This window comes from Capra hircus, chromosome 16 (genome assembly GCF_001704415.2).
Source record: "Capra hircus breed San Clemente chromosome 16, ASM170441v1, whole genome shotgun sequence".
Classification (NCBI taxonomy): domain Eukaryota; kingdom Metazoa; phylum Chordata; class Mammalia; order Artiodactyla; family Bovidae; genus Capra; species Capra hircus.
This window is the reverse complement of record NC_030823.1, coordinates 31,873,429-31,894,081: the sequence shown is the minus strand read 5'-3', so window position 1 is coordinate 31,894,081 and position 20,653 is coordinate 31,873,429. Positions and strand designations below refer to the sequence as shown.

At 37.5% G+C, this 20,653-nt stretch overlaps 1 protein-coding gene across 1 annotated transcript in view; it reads right to left on the bottom strand.

Moving 5' to 3' along the window:
• AKT3 (AKT serine/threonine kinase 3) overlaps positions 1 to 16,931 on the bottom strand; it is a 282,280-nt gene extending 265,349 nt beyond the window's left edge. The window contains exons 1-2 of the mRNA XM_018060261.1: positions 16,694 to 16,931; positions 6,215 to 6,375 (exon numbers count right to left, since the gene is read on the bottom strand). Of these exons, the coding sequence (XP_017915750.1) occupies positions 6,215 to 6,260 (46 nt within the window). The 5' untranslated portion in view covers positions 6,261 to 6,375; positions 16,694 to 16,931. The remainder of the gene's footprint in view (positions 1 to 6,214; positions 6,376 to 16,693) is intronic.

Sequence of the window (20,653 nt, the reverse complement as noted above, 5' to 3'; positions counted from 1 at the left end):
AATGTGTATGAACTATCCAATCGTTCTCTCCATTTGGTTTCTCTCCATTTGGTTGACGTGGTTAACACTTTCAAAACAAACACACTGAAACAAGAGGAAGAACAAATTTCACATCACTGTAGATACATTAAATCTCCAAGTTTAATGCAATTAGAAAATAAATTTAACTTTTCCATATTTCTGCTCCTCCTGTAATGTCAATAGTCAAAGTGAGCTTCTCTAATCTACCATGTGGTTTATGTAGTCACTACCACAGCTCTTCACTCTCTATGGAAAATGCTTGCTACTGACTAGTAAACAGGAAATCATGCTGTCGTCTTCTCTTTTCTTAATCACTTCATAATTTATTTCGAAAGTCACTTTGTGAATAAGATATGAACAAAATGTACATAAGTATATACAAATTAAAAGAGAAGGAAAGGCCCTTGGACTTAGAAAAGCACCCCCAAAAAGGCACACTTTTGTTTTCTCTGTAATAACTTACAATTAACTAGATCACAGCACACATTAAACCATAACCTATCTTACAATCTTTGCTACAGAGGTATACTTTGCGCAGTGGGGATTAAGCTGTTTTGTAAAAAAACTCATAAACATATAAAGTTTTAGCTAAGAATCACCAAATACTAACATTCTAGTTCATCTACGCAAACCATTTCATACAATGTAAGACAAATATCATTCAAAGGACCCAGTTTATGGACAATGGACATCCCTGAATGGAAACTATAATAACCACAAGGCAACTAGGGAAAAAGTTCTTTGAAAACACAAGCTGGTTACACACACAGAACGTAACATGAAGTTCAATTTGTTAGATACTAAAACAACAAAAAGTGTAAGGAATTAACACATCATGCAGCATTTTCATCAATCAAAATGCTTTAAAACGACCTCTTATATTTGTACCAATTTCAAAACAGCAAGATGATGAATTGACTAAAAACACATTACAAATTTTAACTTGCTATCAAAGGAACTGGCTCTCCACATTTATAGACTATTTAGGTTTTTAAGAAACAGTACTATTAACCAAACAAAACCATATTTCTAGAATTTAAACCTTTTAAGCAGGTTAAAATTTCCCATTTTATTAATACAGTTAAGTTTCTTCAGAGCCAATATTACTACTAGCTGTAATGGAAACTAAGAAAGCAAAACTTTTGACACCTAGTTTAAAGATTTTAAGTTACCCAGAGTATACCCACAGGCTGATCTTTGAAAAAGTAATTTAAGAAGTGTCTGATATATATGCAAATACCTCTTATTCTGATGTGCAGCCAAACTGCTAGGTACTCTCCTAGGACCACTAAGAAGGAAAATGCAGGTAATACTCCAGTTTGCACCTGGTGTTTCTTTCATTGTAATTTCTAACACCAACAATACTAAATGAATGTGTTATCTCAATACTCATGATTTTGGATAAGTAGAGGAAAAAAGTTTTCACTACTGATATATCACTTATAGCCACAGTCAGAAAAGCATTTATCCTACATAATATCAATAATTACCTTTAAGTCTTTCTTTCCCTATTCTAAGATATTAGCTAAAGAGCAATATTAGCTTATTAGCTTGTTCACATTAAAAAGTACAAATACAATGAGATTATACCTGGACAGGAGCTAATAACTGATTCATAAATACAAACTTAAGAAAAGGGACTGACAAAGTAAGAACTATATTACAACTTTTTATATATTTATTTATAGTTTTAAGAGTCTGAAACCACTCCTCTAAATAAATTATCTTGTAATGCCTACAATCACACTGTAAGGTAAAGAAGGCAGATTATATTTATTTTCAAATGAGTACACCAAAGTTCAGGTGATAATAATCTATCCAGGGTAATAAGCAAGCAGCAAATCCTAACAATCCTTTAGAATAAATTCTTTGAACCAAAATATAGCCAAACAACAACAGACTATATGACATTTGCCTGACTAAAACAAAACATTATTATTAAGATAACACTGAAAATATCTAAATGAATAAATTAAGGGTGGAAAAAAAATATGCCTAATTTGGTTTTTTCTAATGTTTCAACTAAACCTTTTAAGAGCACAGTTAAACACCAACATCACTAATCCCCACTGTGTAAAAAGAGAGGGCACTATCTGTAATTCTGGTCTTTCATTCAGAAGTATATACAGACAAATAAGGATGACCAGACACCTGAAGAAACAACTACCACCATCAAAAAGAACCAGAATAAACAAACTGGAAGAGTTATTCGATGAGGAGAAAAAATTTAAAACCTACTTAGTGTCCTAAGATTAAAATTTGCATTATATTTATATATAAAATAAGAGCAAGTGACCATGAATGAGGCAAAATTCCCAAAAATATAAAGTAATAGCTGACTTGGACTATAAAGCAAGCTGAGCGCTGAAGAATTGATGCTTTTGAACTGTGGTGTTGGAGACGACTCTTGAGAGTCCCTTGGATTGCAAGGAGATCCAACCAGTCCATCCTAAAGGAAATCAGTCCTGAATATTCATCGGAAGGACTGATGCTAAAGCTGAAACTCCAATACTTTGACCACCTGATGCAAAGAACTGACTCATTTGAAAAGACCCTGATGCTGGGAAAGATTGAAGGTGGGAGGAGAAGGGGATGACAGAGGATGAGATGGGTGGATGGCATCACCGACTCAATGGACAGGAGTTTGAGCAAAGTTTGGTGATGGACAGGAAGGCCTGATGTGCTGTAGTCCATGGGGTCGCAAAGAGTTGGAGGGCTAAGCTGAACTTCAACTTGAGCTGAGATAAGTAATTCAATAAAGAGTTATAGAACAGTCAAGAAAATCTCTCAGAACAAATAGACAAAAAAAAACAAAGAGATGTAAAACAAAAAAACTTTAAAACAGACTTTGGTATGGAAGTTCTAGGGGAAACAATGTGTAAAGAACACAGAGAACATAGAAGGGAAAAATAATGAAAGAAATACAGAAGATTTCTCAGAACTAAAGACACAGCTCATTTTCAAAGGGTCTAACAAATGCTTTACGGAAAAAATTTAAAAGGACTATAACTCATCCTCTTCAAATTTTATAATGCCAAGGATAAAAAGGCATCAACACAAAAAGCTTCCAAAATACAAATCATGTTACCTACAAAAATACTGTTCTAAAATAGCATCAAATCTCTTATCAGTAAAACATTACTAAAAGGTAATGAAACGCAACCTTCAAAATGCTGAAGGAAAATTATTTTAAACCTAATTTTACACCCAGCCAAGGCATGTACAGGTGCAAAAATGAAAAGGACATTTCAAACATGGTGTTGGCAAGTACCCACACACATTCTTTCTGAAAAAGTGACTTCAGGAAATACTCCAGAAAACTGAAAATAAATCCAAAACAAAAAGAAGACAGACACGAGAGCTAAGAAAGCAAAGAATTTATCCAAGAATGCAATTAAATAATGTGACACTAGCTAAGCATCATTCTCAGAAAAGTCAGTTTATCTTAGAACTTCCACAAATAGTATGATTAAAAAGCTAGATAACCAAGTGATATGATGAAGAAGGCTGTTCTACCAACAGGGGGGAAATGTGGTCACTGGAAAATCCAGAAAAAAGTGATATGCCATACTAGAAGCCAAACTAAAGTATGGGATGATCCTGAATATCAATAGAGTACAAAAATCCACCTCTTCTCTAAGGATCCCATCATGCTACTTTGTTTAGCAGTAATCTATACATAATTATAATATAGATTACTGCTTTTTAGAAGCAGCAACTATTATAAGCCTTAAAAATATAAAATCAATGTTACAGTTGACATAAAATGGGAAGGGAATGTGGAATTCAAAGGAAAAGATTGGGAGGGGTATCACTTTTTCTCAACTTATAAAGTGGCAAGGTTAGAGTCAACATCTAAAATCTTTCTAGAATTAGTAGTGCAAAAGCTAGAAGTTTAACCACAAACACCAAAAAATAAAAAAAAAAAACGGAAGGGAGAAAATAAGTATTAAAAGTTAAAATTTTTTATTTTTCTCAATGAAGATACAGTAGATTACTTAAGATTTACCAAAAATAAGGTTTAGCATATTATATATAAAACTGGGATAATAATCAGCAGAATTAAAAATAAAAAAGTTCTCTCTAAAGCGAGAAACTAGTTGGAAGAGGTAGAGTTACTTTTCATTCTATACCTTGTGTACCTCAAATTCTTATGTTTATATGACCATTATTTCCCAAAATAAACACACACACACACTCGTTACAATCGTATTCACTAAACAATACAGGAAAAACACTGAGAATTCACTTTCATTTTTTCTTTATTCTGTACACCATGCACAACATACCAAAATTCTATTTTAGTATTTCAGACAAGACACAATTAAATAAGACTCAAGAACCACTCCTAATACCTTGATAAAATGCGGTGATAGTAATACCTTAAGAATTGTCAGAACACATCCACATCCACTAACTCACTTAACCCTCACAACTATCTTGTGAGAGCAGATATTTGAGATTAATAAAATAAAGGTTTAAGTGATTTGCCATCCCCCCACCCAAAAAAAGGAAAAAATATATAAACGTAACAGACAAGTTAAAAAAATTTTTAAAAATTTTCATACAGCACTGAAATATGAAAATGCTTTCCAAATTTATACTATGAGAATAACATGGGAAAAATTAAACTTTAACAATACAAATAGCCACTTTGGGAAACAGTTTTTATAAAGTTAAACATATACTTACCATATGACTCTGCAATCTCATTCTTAAGTTAATACTCAAGAAAAATGAAAACACATCACACAAAGATATGTACTCAAATGATCACAGCAGCTTTATTCATAACAGCCAAAGACTCGAAACAACCCACCAACCGGTAAACAGAAAAACTGTGTTATGTCTAGATGGTGATATACTACTCAACAATAAAAAGGAATAAACTAATGATATATACAACAACACAGATGGATCTGTAAAGTATTATACTATGTAAAAGTAACCAGACCCAAAGGACTACATATTGTTATGATTCTACTTATATGAAATTCCAGAAAAGCAGAATTACAGTAACAGCAAATCAGTGGTTGCCAGGGTTCAAGGACGAAGACTGACTGCATAGGGGAATGAGGGAACTTTCTGGTATAACAGGAATGTTCCACATCATGGTTGTAGCATTTGTTACACTAGTGTACAAATTTAGCAGAATTTATCACTTAAAACAGGTGAAGTTTATTATACGTAAATTACAACTCAATAAGGCTTATTTTTTAAAAACTCATTAATATGTAATCATATTTAACTACTGACAACATCTTTTGAGCCTAAATAGTAACTACAAAGCTTCAAAGAATATTAAAAATTACAAAATTATTAAGAGGAAACCTTTAACTAGAAAACAGATATACAAGAAGTTAAAGCTCTGAAAATGGAGCCATCTTCATCCTACTGAATTTGGCCATGTGGATAAACAGTAGTTGCCTGGCAACCAGTCTAAACTCTAGTCTAGATTTCAAAATAAGCACATTAACCTCATTAGTAGGTGATCTCATGGAGGATAAACTAAGCTTTACATTCAAGAGGCTTTTTTTAGTATTAAAAAGCAATAATAATGCATTTGAATTATTTATCTAAAATAGGAGTGAGTAAGAAATAATAAAAGTGGGTCATGAAAAATTAAAATACAAAATTAAACATACATGGGCGGGCACAATACACATTCCCTTTCCTCATCAGGTCTTTTACTTTAGGACTTTACTTATCTAACTATAGGGTTACTGAATCCATGAGTTTGTGAGAGAATACTGCCTCTTTACTACTTTAATCCTTTTCCCTGCCACCACCCAAAAATGGCTTAATGTAACTGAGTACTTTTATTTACTTGTCTTTAATACAAGTTAGACATTTTTCTAGACATCTAAAGACATCTCTCTGGATTGTAGAATCTGTGGACAATACAGAAAAATACAACACAAACTTTCTGTAACATATGTGCACACAACACACCAGATAAGCCAAACTTTCTTAATTTGATTATAAATGATCAAAATCAAGTATTACAAAGAATTCCGAAATAACAAGCAAACTCCTAACACATGTTAAATATGGTTTCTAGATCTTAGTGGACATAGTATGCCACAGTTTACTTTGTTTCCAACATTAGAAAAAAAGATACTGACTTCCAGGACACAACTAAGTGTTAGCACACTTACCAACCATATTGTTTTTAGTTTTGTTGAACACTTACCCCTCTTCTGAACCCAACCTTCTTTCACAATGGTAACATCGCTCATGATGGCTCCCCTCTGAGCCCCCAACTTGGAGAAACGGTACTTTGTGATACCAGCTTTGGGGTTTGGATTCTCTGCTGCTGCTGCTGCCCTTCCCACTCTCTAGTGATGACTCAGCCTGGAAGGAAGTATTGAAGAAAGAATTTCTTTTTTTTCCATTCTTGCAACTCACATAGCAATAACAAACAACTAATTCTTTGTAAATGTCTTCAACTGACCTGACCTCACATAAAAGTCTAGCTCTTCAAACTGCGGAACCTATTTATTAAGTAGTTTTACAATGAATGCACTTCTCTGGTCTTGTGACAGATTTCAAATGATAGCGAAACTTTTAACCTAAGAGGTTTCAACAAAAAAAATATATCTTAACCACTGTCATATCTACTCAAAGAGTACAGAAAATTGACTTGATGATGGGTGTTTGAGGTGAAAGGGGAAGAAAATGAAAGTGAGACAGACTAAAAGTAATTCTTCACCTATGTTTAGTTTCAAAATCTCAGTAAATTTTGAAATAGTTATGGCAAAGCAATTGTGAAAGTTTTTAATTGCTAGATTTTATGTAAAAAACAATGTGCTAAGAAACCAACACTTATGTATGCTTACTCTGCCTTGTTCCAAGAAATATCTTAGGTAGATTACAATACATAAAATATTATAAATAATATGAAATCAATTTTTTTTAAGTAGGTGAATTGAAACACAGGAAATATGAAAGTGGGAAAAAGTATGGAGTATTAAAGACATGTCAAGAACTGCAACATCAATTATTCCCTGGTAATCTTCACAGCAACACTATGAGGGCACGATTACATTTCGCAGATGGGGAAATTGAGGCTTACAGAGATTAAGCTGATTCCCAGATTTAAAAACAACTAATGAATGGTGGCACCAAGATCTGAACGCAATCTGATTCTGAAGCCCACATTCTTTGACTTTCGCAAAGATAAAAAGCCACCAGGGTAAAAATCTACATATTTGTGAAAGACGGACCACAAATTTAACATGAAGCTTTTAGGAAGCAGTGCAAATAAGGAAATAAAATCAATTTCATCATTTACAGTATCCATAAATATTTTTTAGAAGAAAAAATGTTGTTCAGCAGAAAATTTTTCCTGGGACAAAAATCTGAAATTTAACCCGTGGATCTTTATAAGAGACGTTGTAGTAAAATAAACAAAAGTCCTCAAAAATATCCTCACATACATACAGCAATGAGTTTTACAGGCTAGTTCTTGTCTCTCTCAATCTAAAAGGGAAAATGTCATGATACAATTGAGTTAAAGCAGCTCCACAAAAAGGGACCAAGAAACATGATATAGGAACCAAGATATACATTTTAGATAACCAGAAAAAATGGATGGAGTATAGAATTATACTATTGGATTGGCCAAAAAGTTTGAGTTTTTCTGTAACATCTTAGGGAAAAACCCAAACAAATTTTCTGGTCAACCCAATATTTTCTCAAATATGACTTTGATAAATAGTGCAATAGGAGTAAGTTCAAGGTTAGACTTCCTAGCTAGTACTGAAATAAATTATAGTTCTTTTTCCAATGCACAGTAAGTACAGAGCCTAATCATTTAGCAGTCAGGAATTAATACTACCATTCTCTCAAGAGAGCCTGACAAAGTTTGTGTGGCTGAACAGAAGACCACTCCTGTCATGTCAGGCTGGACCAAGACTGTCCTCAAAATCATTCCCGTCTTAACTACTGCACAAAGTCAAAAGGAATATCAGAATCTTGGTGTTTTTTTCCAAAACATGTCTGACAGAATAAAAGGGAAATTCCAGAAAAATAAGAAGAAAAAGAGGGTTAAAAGAAGAAAAAAAAAATTATTTGGTCAAACAAGTTTGGGAAATTCTATAAACCACGTCATTCTCTTGAAACATCACTATTAACATATTAAAGGTATAAAATATATCGTGTATAATCTTATTTATCTCAGCAAATCCTAAACTTATTTGAACACACGAGGCTTTTTTTTCCTTTAGTAACATTCATTGAAATCCAAGGGAACACAGTGTGACAAACAGCCATAGGAAATGACCACATAATTCAAGACAAGACAGATTTCACCATTAAAAACAGGCAGAAAAAAACAAAAAAGCTTTTGGTAAAGAATCAAAACATCATTTTAATTTGATTTCCATAACTTCCTTAAGAACTCAACATGACCAGCTGGCTACTTAATATGGAGCTAGATAACTGAAAGGGTTAATTCCTTATACAACATAAATAATTACGATTAACCCTTGAACAACATGGGTTTGAACTGTGCAGGTCCACTTATATGTAAATTTTTTTCAAAAAATATACTACTTGCATCTTCATTTTACAGATCTTCAAGTTACCCAACTGTGAAGAAAAGTTTGTGTTCAATTAGAGATCACAATATGTGGAATTAAAACAACTAAGAGTCCTTATTTTATCCAAACTGTCAGCTTCCTGCCCCTGGATGAGTCATTTATCAATTCCTTTGTTTTTGAGGCAGAGATAGCAGTAGGCAGATTTTTGACACTGGGGTTGGGGTGGGGCGCTTCGGGGTGGGGCGCTTCCCCCACCCCAGCACTGGTCAAGGGTCAACTGTATAAGGAAGTTAAATATTAGGGACACTAATGCAAAATAATGTCTTTAGAAGAACTGCACTTAGACCTCCTTTGGTCATACTTATAACAAGGGGCATCACATCTATTAATGACCCTTGGTTTCTTAACTATTAAACTATATACTCTGGGTGAACGAAAATTCATATCTTATATCCTTGGGATTGGAAAAGAAGAGATCTATGACCAACACTTAGCAATAAACAAACAAAACACATCAATAAACATAAATATTTTCCTCTTAGAATAATCTGCACTGTCATACCCTTACATAAAACACTAGAAAAACAAAAGTAAATTCAAAACTGATTCTATTTTCTTAGGTGTACATTTCATTGTTAGACTCTAAGCTAGAAGGCACCTTCACTTCACAGCTAAGAAAAAAGAAGTCAAGACAAATGAAGCATCTTGCCCAACATCACACAGCTACTTTATGAGAATCAAGACGACAGTCACATAGCTACTTTATGAGAATCAAGACGACAGAAACAGGCACACACTTTCCACTAGCACAACCTCATCAGGACAAAAAAACAGACTGAAATACTCAGATCAAGCCCAAATTAATGAATTTAGTTTTATACAGAAATTGCTTCCCAAAACGAGTTTTCTAAATAAAGATGTTTACCACTGCCTATATATTTAAACTTTTAAAATGTATATTAAATTAATAGGACAAAATTTATCATCTTCAACAGGGCCAGTCAACCCAGCCAATACACACATGGCTTCATCCATACTACATCTTAAAATATTACCACCAACTTCTACCCAAAATCATAATTTTCAGCTTTAACACAGCTCCTGGGTCTCTCCTGGCTATAATGATACATACTTCAAAAACAATTTAAAACTCTTTTAAAGGTATATTACTCTAGAATTATGATCAATAAGATATAAACAAACACTGTCTTTAATACAGAACCAATGCTACTGACTCTCATGCACTTCACCATATTCTTTGATTTACTTTTCCCGCACTGGCAACACTCTTGCATCAAGTCCAATACGCTCTCCCACTCAAGTCTTACATGTTATTAAAAATACTAATCTGCTAAATGCTGGGCTGTACTTTAGGTTTGTAATCTGTTTCCTAAGGTAGAGTGAACTTCACCTCCTCTTACAGTAACTACTTCTCCAGAAATCTGTTCTATCCAATGAGCTACTGCAACAAAATTTGGCTTATTTTTCTTTTAAACATACTGCATATCTAATTTTTCCCATTCTTATGAAAAATTTCATTCAAAATTCTTGGTAGATTTAATTCAAAAGTTACACATATAGTTATACTAGAAGCATTGTCATACAAAATTATCTGAGATTTTGATAATGATATTTTAAATTCATTCTACAATTTACAAAACATTTTCACATCTTTTATCTCATTCAATAGCATTATTATTTAGTAAAGCAATTTGATGCTTCCTGGCACATAAGAGATGCTTAACAAATATGGAATAAATGAATGAATGGATGGATGACTGAAAGAAAAAAGATGCAGCTTTAGATAACGAATTAACATGAAGCAAGCTAAAATTCTAAGTTGACAAACAGAATGGTATGAAGCCACAATAAAAACAAACCTGAACTTAAACATTATAGAAGAACCTACATAAAAATGATTAAAGTTATAATAAATTTCTTCCCTATTCATTAATAATCATTGGAAGGATTGATGCTGAAGGTGAAACTCCAGTACTTTGGCCACCTGATGCAAAGAACTGACTCGTTGGAAAAGATCCTAATGCTGGGAAAGACTCAAGAAATTTTATGTGTCTGTGTGTGTGTGTATAACACATAATAAACACACACCCCTATGTTTATTCAGCCAATAAATATGTATTGATTATCTACTCTGTGACAAGAACAAAGCTGAGTATACAAGGGCCAAGCTAAACAGAATATTAATAGAATATTTTTAAAATGTTTTCCAAACCTATAATAATTTGTTATCAAAGTGCTTTCACATACATTTTCTCAATTAACTCTAAAAACGAATATGTGCAGTAGTTACCACATCTACAATTTTGAACTTAAGACCATAACCAACCAATAATGATAACATTATTTCTTCACAGTTACCATAACAAATTAATGACAAGTAACAAGAAGCAATTCAAGTCTTCTATCAGTTTGGTATACTTTCTATAAAGTAACAAAATATGAACTCTCAAAAATATGTGCAATGTTTGTGAATAGTTCTGAACATTTTTTCTATAACTATTTCAGAAGTCCAATAAAGCATGATGTTTTCAAATAAATTAAAAATTAAATATAACTACTGCATCACAGATTATAACAGAAGACTAAAAGTAGGTTAACATAAAGTTAAAAAGCACCCCTAGCAATTCTTCTTTATAAAGAATAAAATTCACAGGTTAATAGGTTGTAACACAACCTTCTATAAACTACTATATCATTGTGCTTGGGCATGCTCAGTCATGTCGACTCTCTGTGACCCCATGGACCGTAGCCCGCATGGGATTCTCCAGGCAAGAATGCTGGAGTGGGTTCCCATTCCCTCCTGCAGAGGATCTTCCTGATCCAGGGATCAAACCCACATCTCCTGTGTCTCCTGCATCGCAGGTGGATTCTTCACTCACTGAGCCATCAGAGAAGCCCTAAAGCTACTATACATTTGGATATAATTAATACTATCCAGAATATACTTGCTCTGTACCCACATTTTTAATATACTTTAGATATGCTAGCCAAATTAAACTAATTAAGAATTGATGTCCAAACACAATAGAAAGTTTCTACTTTGAAAAACAAATGATGGTCAAGGGTAACCACAATATATTTCCATGGTATTTACTGATTCTAAGAAATAGGTGAAACTAATATATGCTATAATAAATACATAAGACTACATTAAATATTCATAAGGATTTGAGGGAAAGGAAAAATACTGGAGTGGAAAGGAAATTCAAGGTAACCTGATGTCCTTTTCAAAAAACTCTAAACCAGTCTGTCCTTTTATGAGTTCCTATCCTGCTAAAAATATATCATATAGGGAAATGAACAATACAAACTATATACTTTGGATACCTTTCTTCTTTTCAGATTATAATATACTCTGTGGATTTTCTTTAAACTCTTTCTATATAGATATCTTCACTGTTTCACACTATGGGGAAATATCTGAATAAGCATAGGCAAGATTTCTAACTTTCACACAAAATATCAGTTATTTTAAATTGCCAATTCTTAATAATCAACTTTATAAACTTTGATATATGTATACAAAACCATAAACCATTTCTGCCCTCTTCCTTATCCCTGTTCAGGGCATTTGAGTGTCATTTCAACCAACATATCCATTATTAATCAAATTAAAAACAGCAACCTGTACTGAGTAAACAGTCAATATTTTAATTTTAAACAACTAAGAAAATGCTTATTGAATTCCTTTGGTTCTCCTAAACCACTGAACAAGCTACTGACAAAGTCACCCCTACATTTTTAATATAAAATGTGGCTTGTCTCTATAGGAAAGCACTTATATAATGACCAACGGACAGGATGAAGGTTGTTACTAAAAGAATCGCAGTTGCATGTTTGGCCATATTTTTTTAATATACATGTAAAATCCTTCTAAATTCTGACTTGGGAACCTTCCTGATTATAAAACAAAAAGCACCCACCCAAACACACACACAAAAATGCCATTAATCAGCCTGACAGATTTTACTCCTGATTAAACTGAGAATTAACCAGTAGGTATGGAATCCTGTAACAAAGTTCATCTCAGTGGTGCATTAGAAAGAGCACAGGGCAGGGTAGCAAACTTGGGTCCCTGTTCCCAATTCTGCCCCGCTCAGAGTATAAGGTCCTTTAATTCTCTGTGCCTCAGTTTCCTTAGCCATAAAAACAAAAGTGTAGCATTAGATGAAAACAGCTCTTATTTATAGTTCTTCAGGTTCAAAGCTACTGAGTACCTATTTCACTTATAGATGCCGTCTTAGGTGACAGTATCCTGATTATACACAGTTCCAGTCCTCAAAAGGTTAATAAAACATTCAAACATCAATTTCACTCAGACAAAATTTGGACTAAATGCCAATACTGGCAAAAATATCTTTCTCCCTCTCTCATCCCCTAGACTCCCAAATATAGTCAGAGACTTTTTCAATTAATATATAGAAAAATTCTCATTTGAAAATCTCTAAGTGATTTCTTCCAGTATTTTTTTTTTTACTTTTCTCTCTGAATATTAGAAACATATACCCATATAAAAATGTGCAATATCTGTAACTGGTGATAAACAAATATAACCAGAGAATTGAAAAGAAAAAGAACTAAGAAATCTACAGGTCAAGGAGCATACATTTATTTACCTACTGACTATCATTTGAAGATTTTCTGGTAAAGGAAATGTTTACATGTTCAAAGACTATAGTGCTTAGACTGAAACATGTAAACATCTGAGGCATTTAATTTGGCATTTGAAAAAAATGAAAAAAAATGTTGTGGATCAGTCAATATGTCTTTTTTACATATGACATGATATAAGATGATAATCAAATCATATTATCTTGATTTCTGTGTAAATTTTATTGTACTACATTAGTGAAATTTATCAGTCACTATGAACTCTAATAATAGGTATAAACAGGTTAGGAAAACACTAAAAGAAGTGTTTCAAAACTAAGAAAGTTCAAATGAAACAAAAATTTTACAATGCAAGGAAAAGTGTTTTCTCCTGTGAAAATCTCTTTCAGAAGTGTAACCAGCTATTAGATGATTAAATGCATTTATACATGTTAAGCACATAAAACAGTGCCTGGAACATGTAAGTGCTCATCAGGCACTGGCTCCTCTTAACTCTCAATTGAATCCAGCTCTTATCACACATAAAAGACCATGATGAAATATTTAAGTTATCATAAAATGATTCAGGAAACTACAGAAAAGTACATGCTGCATGAAACCAAGACTTAGAACACTGATGCACACTCTAAAACCCAGAGGGGAAAACAGAAATTTTAAGTAATTTAAATAAATACAAATCTACAAAAATTAATCATGTGCATTAATTATATTTTATATTAAAAATAAAAATCAAGTCAAACTACAGGACAGATTTGGTCTAAATTAAATGCCCTGCATTTTACCTTATTCAAAGCTAATGGTTCTAAATTAAGTATTTTTTAGTGCTTGAAACTTAATCACAGTATAAAGACTAGATCCTATCAAATCATGCTTAAAAATCCAATTAACACATCATTAACAATAACTGCCTTATCTTCACAAGGGTGAAGTCTAGTACTGAAAGCTGTAACAACAAAGTCTAACCATCTTTTCATAAACTATGCAAAGTTTAAGTAAATTCTAAACTTCCACAAAATCAATTTGTAAAACCAGTTCCTCTTTCTAAAGAAACCTAAATAGTTGAAATTTTCCATTGAGTTTTTTGTAAGAAGGTCTCATGTTTAGAGAGCTAGAATTTAAAAAACCTTAAATCCTTACTTTTCACAAGACTCTATACTAAGTACATTTACTCCATATGTTTAACCAAAACATGTTTAGATTTGCAGTGATTCTGAAAACAAATTCACTAATAGTAGTGATCTTCTGGATGAAATGTAAGTAATAAAAGTTTTCGATCAAATCAGTCCCTACTACACAGTCAACACTCCAGTACTTGTTCAATGAATGAATGAAAGAAATCTTATTTAAAATACTTTACAGCCATTAGAGTTACATAAACAAAACCACCCAAAGTAATATTTTTAAACACACAACTTCAAGAGTCAAAGTAAAAATTAATTTTAGGTTGGAAAACAATTCACTAAAGTAATCATTACAGAAAGGCTAGGAGTATGGGACAAGATGAATACAAGTAATAGTTTCATGAATTTTTTTCCAGAATGACTTTAGACACGATATTATTTTTAAAACACTCTAAGAAAACATACTACATACTGCAAATACACAATACAAACACAAAACTAAAACTCTTTATTGGTCTCTAACTTCCAATGTTGTCTCAATCATGTGATATATACACTTTCCTCACTACAAAATTAAAAGCTCAAACTAACCAAAGATAGTGGGGTAAACTTTAGAGAGAAAAACATAAAGCAGACCGTCAAATACAGTCTCACTGGTAAACTTTCGAAGTCTAGATTATGCATGGGCGGAAGAAAAAAACACCTACAGTCCCGACATATACCTTACAAATAATTGTGCATTCTGTCGTATACTTTGGAAAACTAGTAATACTAGTAAGTAGATACGCCAATAAAAGTTGTCTTCACGTTATAGACAACTACCTCCTGGAATATTCTTATTCATTTATACATATTTCACAATAACAAGTTCTGAAGACAGAGTTTCCTAGACCATCTTTATAGGATTCTTTCTCCTTCGGCTTTTTCAACTGTTTTCCAACAATCTATAACCTAATTTAATGACTTTTCACCAAAACCAAAGTCCAACAGTTGTTTAATGATTTATAGTGCACTAAAAGATATTAATTATAAGACCATACTTTACCAAAGATGAAACATACATCTAAATTGATGTCAGACAGCTGACAACGTATTAACTACAAAAAAAGTCATTATTTCACATTCTTTCGCGTCACGATGAACTAAAAAAGTGAACGTTTTATCAACACTAGTAATTATTATAGATACATAGGTTTCACTGTTGAATTTCTATTTGGAAACGTTATCAATTACAAACTACTGGGCTTTCGATCAATTACCACACTGGTGGAACGTGTTGGTGTCACTTTCACAACATTATTTTGATGCAAGTAACGTGAGTATCCCAGCCTTGACTTATGGGTAAGCATTTCCTTTACTTTCAGAAGATAAACAGTAAATACCGGTATCGAAACCCTGGCCCCAAAGAAATTCAATCTAGCCTAACTGCAGATTCCCGGGAAATCCCAAACAAGGGGTGACCCCGCCTAGGAGTCTGGGTGCACACAGCAACCAGCTCCGCTTCAACTCTGGGCTCAAAACGGCCCCACCAGCATCATGGCTGATGCAAACCGATGCGCAGGAGGAGGAGGTGGACGAGGAAGAGGCTGGTTTGTTTACTTGCAGCCAGAGCCGCCGCCGCCGCCGCCGCCGCCAGCAGCGACAGCATCACTGGATCCGCCAAAGCCAGCATCTTCCGCACATTTCTATTCTTAGTACACAACTCCCGAGCGGATCAAAACCCACTACTATTAAAAACACAGACAAGCACGTTCCCCACCTCCCACACACCCCCCACCCCACCAGCGCCTTCTCTTCCTGTGCGCCGGCGGCAGCGGCGGCGGGGGGGTGGGGTGGCGAACAAGACCCCGGGGAGCCGTCGCATCCCTGCCTTCCCCCACCCACGCGCAGACAGCCCCCTCCCCCCACCCAAACGCCCTGACACCGGCGCTCCCCGCGTTACATAACCCCGCCGCCACCCCAGGCCGAGCCGGGCCCCCTCCCCACGCCGCCGGCCGGCGGGGAGGGTGAGGGGCGGGAGCGAGAGTGGCGCAGAGCGAGCGAGACCGGAGGCGCCGGGCCAGGGCGGCCCAGACCCGGACCGCACCGCTAGGCCGGGAACACCCTCCCAGGCCCCCGCGCACCGCCGCCCCGGCTTCCCCCGCAAAGTGAGGGGTGCGGTCCGCCCGCGCCGGGCATCCCCGGCCTCCGCACCCGCATCCCTCACCCCAGCCCCCGGCGATCCAGCCCCACGCCCACGCCCCCGGCGCGGTGACAAGCCGGACGCCCCCACCTCATTCACCCACCGCCATCCCCGCCCGAAGGGGGCCCCAGAGGGAGTGCAGGCGCGGCGGGGAGAGGGCGAGAGTGGGGTGGGGGGGGGGCGGTGGCTGTTACCTGCAAAGGCGGCGGCGGCGGCCCCGCAGCTGCTCGGGCGGCGGCGGAGGATGGAGCCGGGGGGCGGGGGGAGGAGAGGGGGCGACTCGGGGGTCCCCCTCCCTCCTCCTCCCCTCCTGTCCTCCCCCCACCCCGCAGAGCCTCTGGCCCCCCTGGAGCCCGGTGTGGCCGGCGGGAGGGCAGGCGGCGGGCTGCAGGGGAGGGAGGGAGGGAGCCGGCCGGGCCGCGGAGCTGGAGCGGGAGGCGGCGGCGGCGGCGGCGGCGGCGGCGGCGGCGGCGGGAGGAGGGAGGCGGCGGGGGGGAGGGGGCGGAGACTCTACGTGGGAATCGGATCTCGGCTACAAATTCAATTCATCACCAGAAAACTCCGCTCGGGCGGGGGCCGGGTCGCGCCGGCGAGGCGAGGCGGCGGCGGGCGGAGGCTCTGAGAGGCCCTGGCGGCCAGGCGCGGGTCGGGGGTCTGCGGCCTCCTCTAGGGCCGCGCCCCGCTGGGGGGTGGGGGGGCCGCCGCCGCCTCCCCGCCCCCTCCTCCCGCTGGGGCGGCCGCGATCAGCTCTCGCCGCCGCCGCGGGCTTGTTGTTGACTTTGAGGAAAACTCCTGACGTCAGGGGCTGGCGCACAGCGACTGGCGGGAGCGGCTTCCCCGCGTCCCCAGCCGGCCCGCCGCCTCTGCCCCCTCCCCGCGGGCCCCCGTCCGCGGGCTTCCCCGAGCCCCCGAGCCCGCGGCGGCCAGCGCCCCCTCTCCTCTCGCGAGAACACCCCCCAGCCGGAGCCAGTAGCGGGGCGTCGTTCCTGGGCGGGAAGTTGTGGGTTTCCCCCGCGCCCTCGTGGCGTGCGGCAGGCACCCGAGGCCCGGGAGTGGAGGCTCTTCTGCCCTCCGCGAGCAGCCGAGCCCGGGGCTTCTCCTCCCGCCCGCCGCAGCTCGGGGGAGGTCGGGCCGGGAGCTAGAGGGCCGGGACCTGAGGCCCCCGAGATGGGCGGCTCCCTGTAGGGGCGCACCCCCCGAAAACTAGCAGCGGGGCGAGAAACGACCCCACCCCTCTGCACCTCTGGGGTCAGTACAGAGCGGGAGACCTCACTGTCCAGTCCTAGAACCTCTCTCGGAAGAGCCATCCCAGCGCTTCCTGTAAGCAGTAACCACCACATATAGTGTACACCTTACAGCAGCATCGTAATTCAACCTTAAAATTTCACATTTTTTAGAGATAGTATACAGTTTTCATTGACTTTGAGGAGGCCATGATGTATTGCATTCGCTACGAAGACAGCATTGCTTTCTTTTGAAGTTCATGACTTCTGAGAATGTTTACAAAGGAGATGGTTTTGTTTTGGGTTTTTTTGTTTGTTTTTTCGCAAAATGGCCTTTTTTTTTTTTTAACCATACATCATACTCCAGAAAGTTATGAAAGAAGTTTACTTTTTCTGACACCACGTATTGTTGCTTCTAGAACACTTTGAAAAAATTATATTATTTCACCATGTGATTCTAGCCTTGTTGATGTACCTGCTATTTCTTCCAATGCAAGGTTCTTGGTAGTGCTTTGGGGCTCTTTCTGTAGAAGACTTACTGCTTCTGAAGGGCACTTCGTACTGTGCTTTTTCCATTTCCTGACAACACTGGGTTGGTAATCATTGTTTTACACTATACCCCTGGTATTTACATAGGGAGTTGTATTTATACATCTGTGTCGACATCTGTTGTGAAAGGCACATCTATTGGGATTGTGGACAGGAAGGAGTATGGAACCTAACCTAATAAGAAAAGAAAGGGCTTTTAAAATCAATTTTCTCCATTTGCAAAGGAAACACTACACTTGACAGTTTCAGAATAAAATATGCTTTTTTAAGATGTACAGTCCACCCAAAAGTAAAGGTCCCCAATTTCTTCCTTTCTCCTTTTCCCATATTTCCCAGCACATGGTGAACTGATAATAAATATACACTCTATCCTTTAGGCTCTTCTGTCCATAAAATTTTCCAGGGAAAAATACTGGGTTGTCATTTTCTTCTCCAGAGGAGCTTCCTGACTCAGGGATGGAACCTGAGTCTCTCAATTGCATCTCCGTCCTTGGCAGGCAGATTCTTTACCACTGAGCCACCTGGGAAGCCTCTCTATTCAGCTTATCTGTGTATTAAAATTATATAATTTATTGCCGTAATTATCAGACCTCTAACAGTCCCTGCTGGTAAAGTGATTTCATTAAAAATTTCTTGCTTAAGAGTAACAAAAATGAGTCAAATTTCTATTCTATAATAACCCAAGTCACTTTTTAAGAAAATAGTCCCTATGACACCAGTGTTAAAAAGAGTATTTTGAAAGCTCTCTTAAATACTTAACTCTGAGACTTGTGATATTCTGAATTACCAGATATCTCTGATCAACTGCAATTTTATTTCCAGTTTTAACGTCAACATATTTCTGAGAATCAAATTTGTCTTATGAGCCATGGTGGTGGTTTAGTCGCTAAGTGGTTTAGTCGCTGAGTTGTGTCCGACTCTTGCAACCCGGTGGACTGTAGCCTGCCAGCCTCCTCTGTCCATGGGGATTCTCTAGGCAAGAACACTGGAGTGGGTTGCCAGTTCCTTCTCCAGGGGACCTTCCTGACCCAGGAATCAAACTCAGGTCTCCTGCATTGCAGGCAGATTCTTTAACAACTGAGCTATGAGGAAAGCTAGCCATATTGCCTCAAATTTTTTCTCAGTCTCTTCAGATTGGATTAAATCTTAACCGGATTACAACATACAAGTAAATATTGTATAAACTGCCATGGATTATGTACCCTAGGCTTCATGTATTTGAAAAGCTGTAGTTTTATTTCTTCTGTGTTTTGTTCTTCTACTATGGTAGTTTCATCCATTTCTGTAATAAAAGCATGTCAGCTTTTATTACATAGGAATTGATTATAGCACTGTCATTTAAGTAGCATTGTTCTTTCTCTTAGACTGTGCCATCGTGAGTTTTGGAGAATCTGCTGATTGTGAGATGATGGTACTCCATATACACTGTTTTCTAGATTTCTCCTCTTCACTGTCATCACTTTCCAACAATATGGGCAACAGGAGTATGTTTATCCATGGGAATATCCCTCCTAAATTTTAGAGACATACCCTCATTCTTTACTAAGCCAGAAATTCTTAAAACTAACATCTCTCAATACTAGTTATTTATATATCTTAAGAAAAATATTTACTCTTCTTGACTGTCAATGAGTAAATGAGATACTGAGAGCTATTTGTTAGTACTTCTACCGTTGCTTGTGCTTAGTCGCTCAGTCTTGTCCGACTCTTTGCAGTCCCATGGATTGCAGCCCGCCAGGCTCCTCTGCCCATGGGGATTCTCCAGGCAAGAATAGTGGAGTGGATTGCCATGCCTTCCTCCAAGCATTGCTTGGGAGTAACTTAAACTAGAAGGCACATTGAGAATTACAGGACATCAGGTAACAAAAGTTAAGTTACTGTTTCTGTGCTTTAATAACAAAGATATCTTGTCTCCAGTATCTAGAATATAACATGACACACAGTATGCACAAAATATGTTTGATGGACAAATAAATCTGTGTCCTGTGTGCAGTTTATGCTGTACTCTTCTCTTGGGATGGCTTTTTGGAAAGATCATGAACACACATTGCAGACTTGGAAATCTGAGTTCAAATCCTCTGTCTGCAGAGTTTAGGTCTCAGGCAAGTTTCTGAACTCTTCTAAGCCTTAATTTCTTCATTGGTGCAACGATGGTTACAACTACTTCAACAGTGTATTATGAGAATTCAATGTGATGAAATATTAGATGGTATCTAAAACATAGTGACTGATCAGCAAGCTAAAATTCCTTTACCATAAACATAAATATATCTGTTAACACTAACTGGTAAAACAAACAAATGTGAAAATCTGTCCTGCATACAACAGTAGAAATGTATTTCTCATCCACGTAAAGTTCAGAATGGCGGGCAAGCATTTATA